The sequence below is a fragment of the Corylus avellana genome, chromosome ca2 (genome assembly GCF_901000735.1).
Source record: "Corylus avellana chromosome ca2, CavTom2PMs-1.0".
Taxonomy (NCBI): Eukaryota; Viridiplantae; Streptophyta; class Magnoliopsida; order Fagales; family Betulaceae; genus Corylus; species Corylus avellana.
The window spans coordinates 13,197,531-13,201,687 of NC_081542.1; the positions used below are offsets into that span (position 1 = coordinate 13,197,531).

Genomic DNA, 4,157 nt, shown 5'->3' on the forward strand with positions numbered 1-4,157 from the left:
CGGGTGGGAACCCCGATGGTAACGCCCAAGAAGGAAAACTACACTGGTCGCCCCTTCCCACCTTTTTAATTAAAAAAAAAAAAAAATAGAATGAACAAATAAGTTAGGACGGAGTTTTCTTCAAATTGGGTTAGAGGAAGTTCTTCTAACTTAATTTATAAAAATAACATGTATCGTCTTACATGTTTTTTTAATAATAAAGACAAAGTTAGAATAAATAATATTAAAAACTCATGTGCAACTCATATATTACTAAAAAAATAGATACATATTATTTTTATAGACTAAATTAAAAAAAAAAATTCTAATCTAATTTAAAAGAAAACTCTGTACAATAAGTTAATGTCACTGGTGAGATTCCCAAGCACATGCAATGAAATTATTTATAATTTTACTCAATATATTGTTTAGGCTTTAGGTTAGGTTTGATGATACGTGTGTCTTTTTAGACCATTAAAAATAGTGATTATAATTTTAAGAAAAAGGTAGTAAAATACATGTTTCTTTTTTTTTTTTTTTTTTTTCCCATTGAAATGTTTTTATGATCACAAAACACCATAATTACTATTCATATGGCAGTCTAAGAGCGATTGCACCCCCCAGGAAGCAAACTTCTGTCCCCAGGCAGTCCTATAATCCTGCATGGAAATCCTCGCCAGCCAAATTGATCACGTGGACAGCTAAATAATTAAAATCACACTAACCTAACCGATTTGGTGCACTGGAGCCTGTTTTGGTAATTTACCCACCTTCCCCTCAAACTCTCCCAAGTCCTAACCAACCTTCATTTCCGTTGAGAAGAAGAAAAAAAAAAAAAAAAAACATGTCGTGCCACGTCACCATCCTCCACAAGTTGCCACGTTGTAAAGCGACCCCACTTGCACGAACAAAGCAACCCAAGGGCCGTATATATATCCCCCTCACAAAACCTCCCCAAACCTCTTTGGTTTTGAGAACCGAGCCTTTGTATGTCTCTTTCTATCGTTTGCGTCTGAAATAATTTATTTACTGAATATCGGCCGGTAAATAGCACAGACTCCGATAAATTCCGATATTCCGGAGCATTTGCGTATAGAAATTACCGGGAAAAGTATCGGTTTCCGAGTTGCAGTAGCGATATGCCGATGGAGGTTGGGCCAGCGTCACCGACCAACCGAGCTGCTCCGCCTCAGATGGTGGGGCCGACGATGATACCGATGCAGAATCCGATGATGATATCGGACGAGTTCGCCCGGGACGCGATCCTCGCGTGGTACCGCGGCGAGTTCGCGGCAGCGAACGCGATCATCGACGCGCTGTGTGGGCACCTGACGCTGCTTACCAGTGGTGCGCCGACCGAGTACGAAGCCGTCTTCTCCGCGATTCACCGCCGGAGGCTCAACTGGATCCCCGTGCTACAGATGCAGAAGTACCACTCCATCGCCGACGTGGCGGTGGAGCTGCGACGTGTCGCGGCGAAGAAGAAGGAGGAGATGAGTGTCGAGAGCGCTGAGGCCGAGAGGAAGAAGGACGAGGAGGTGAAGGTGGCCAAATTCGACGAGAAAGATCTCTCAGTCGGTGAGAAAGAGAAAATTGAGGAGAAAGTGACGGAAAGTTACGGAAATGGTGAAGGTGAGGTCGGTGAAGAGCACGATTCGTCACCGGATAGTGATATCACTGATTCAGGTAAGTAGTTCTTTCACTTTTCATCCTCAAAGCTCAGATTCTTTCTCCTATTTATGTGGTTCTGAACTTCTGATGGTTTCCCTGGCAAAAGCGATCGGTGATGTTACTGCAAAGTTTTCGCAACGAAATCAGATTTTTTTTTTTTTGTTAGTTGTAGGATTCAAAATTTTTAATTTTTAATTTTTTTTTTTTTTTTTATGGTAAATTCCTGTTTTTTCTGAATGCTAACTGAGAAGATACGGCGCTTGTCAATTGTAGGATTAATTTTTACGGTGAATTTTTGATTTTTCTGAATGCGAAGGTAACTAGCTGAGGAGATACGGCGCGTGGTTCGGTCTTCGTTTCTTAGCAGTACTAAAAATTAGGTCCAGTTTGGTTGCCGAGAAACGGTAGGAAAGTAAGAATCTGAGATTCATGTGTTTGGTAGCTGAGAAAATTAAAAAACACCGCCGAATAATTGCAATAGAGCTGTACGCCCTCGCTGACTTGAGGTTGTGCTAATTTTTTTTAAAATTATTATTATATTATTACCATTATTTTCCAAATTTTGAAGCGTGAAAAACGCTATACCAATCCTCCATTTTCTCAGGAGCCAAGCGAGAAACATGTTTTCCTCCCCCAGATCCGAAATTCAAACCCCGCTTGCAAATTTGTCCCCCTTTGAATTCAACCATAAATTTCGCTTTTGAGGTTTTGACACGCCCAAATTTGTACTTTTCTTATGAATCTTCCGAAAATATCAAAATTAAAGTTAAAAAAAAAAGTAAAAAACAAAAGTAAAAGAAATAAATATATATATTAATGTGGTTGATATCCTCCCGAGGTTTAAGTGGGGTTTTAGAATTTCGAGGTTGGGAAATAGGGTTTGGCTGCAATCTGATGTTACAGTTAGTTTGGGGAGTCGCGAATTCCAACACGTTGATGGAAGTCCTCGAGATGTGTTCCATGATTTTATTATAGGCGGCCTGCGACCGTAACCGTTGGATTTCTAATCTGACGTCACGTGCCGTGCTGTTCTATTGTTGATTTTTTTTCTTACTTTTTCTGGAAGAAGTGGTGGGTAGTTGGGCTTTGACAATTGACAAAAGTTATGCTGGTAATCCCTATGCTAAATTTTATGACTCGTCGTGGGACGGACTATTGACTAGGACCGAGTTGACGGGTCAGCCCCGTGAGGGGCTGGCTATTCCCTATTGGGTGATCAATCCAATGAAGGTGGAGTGGGTGTTTGGGATGCCGAATAAAGTTATTCGAGATTCGGATATTGTTGGTCGAGAGGGATTGTGGGTGTGTGTGGGCTGCTTTTGTTTGTACCGGTGTCCTGCTTTTTTTGGCACTTGGGAATTGGGGATAGGGACAGTGGGGACACAGCTTTGCTGTGAAAGGCAGCGAGCGTTTTGGTACTGTCCTCTGTCCAGGGAAGTAAAAGTCCGTGTGCTTAATTAGTTATGATAGAAATGAGACAAAAACTGCTATAGAAAGCAAGCATTAGTGACATGAGACACTTTTTTTTTTTTTTATACATAAATCTTATAATCTTTGAATATAATAAAACATCAATAGGGCCAAATTAAACTGAATAACATGACCCAAAAAGACATAACAACCCCTCAATTAAAAAAATGGCCAAGTTGTGGCAAGTAGTAATTCTACGTGATTGCATTAATAGTAATCCCGTGACCCCTTTATTGTTATTTTTATATTGGAAAAAAAGTATACATATTCTCTCAAATTAAAACTCAATTTGTAATGTCTCCTACTAATAATCGATTGCATCAATGTCCCATGCAATGTTCTTATTTTGTCTGACCAAAAAAAAAAAAAAAAAACCATGGTGGCCGTGGGTCTAGTAAATACCTACGGCCACTATCGTGGGTCAAAATTGTTTTTTTTTTTTCGTTTTTTTAAAAAATTTTTTTTTTGTATTGTTTTTAAATTTTTTATAAGGGTATTTTTGTCAATTTTGGTATAAAGGGGGGTACACACTACTGTGGGTATTTCCAAGCTGACATGATCCACAAACAGAAACCGGATCTGGTTTTCATTGGTTTCCGATCCAGTCTCACAGTTTTTATTTTTTATTTTTATTTTTTAATTTTAATTTTTTAAAATTTTATTTTAAAATTTGTTTAAATTTCTATTTTTTATTGTTTTTAAATTTTTTATAAGGGTATTTTTGTCAATTTTGGTATAAAGGGAGTACATTGTAAATTTTTGGTAGTTTGGTGAAAAATTGATACAATCTTTTAGTTGGATGAATATTGCAAATTGAGTGTTAGTTTGAAAGGAATATGTGCACTTTTTCTTTTATTTTTTAATTTCCACCCCACATCAATTTTAGTACAATGAAGGGAACTCAACTCTGTTGAGAAAATATGAATATCTTTATCATACTTTGCAGGATCAAAGATTTTCAACTCTCTTTTAGAAATTCAATTACTTCAATAGCAGGTTTACCAAGCCATTTTGATGAGAAATTGAAGATACAGGTT

At 38.0% G+C, this 4,157-nt stretch overlaps 1 protein-coding gene across 1 annotated transcript in view; it reads left to right on the plus strand.

The window, feature by feature from the left end:
• Positions 1 to 955: 955 nt before the first annotated feature.
• LOC132171557 (RNA demethylase ALKBH10B) overlaps positions 956 to 4,157 on the plus strand; it is a 6,888-nt gene continuing 3,686 nt past the window's right edge. The window contains exon 1 of the mRNA XM_059582908.1: positions 956 to 1,665. Within this exon, the coding sequence (XP_059438891.1) occupies positions 1,119 to 1,665 (547 nt within the window). The 5' untranslated portion in view covers positions 956 to 1,118. The remainder of the gene's footprint in view (positions 1,666 to 4,157) is intronic.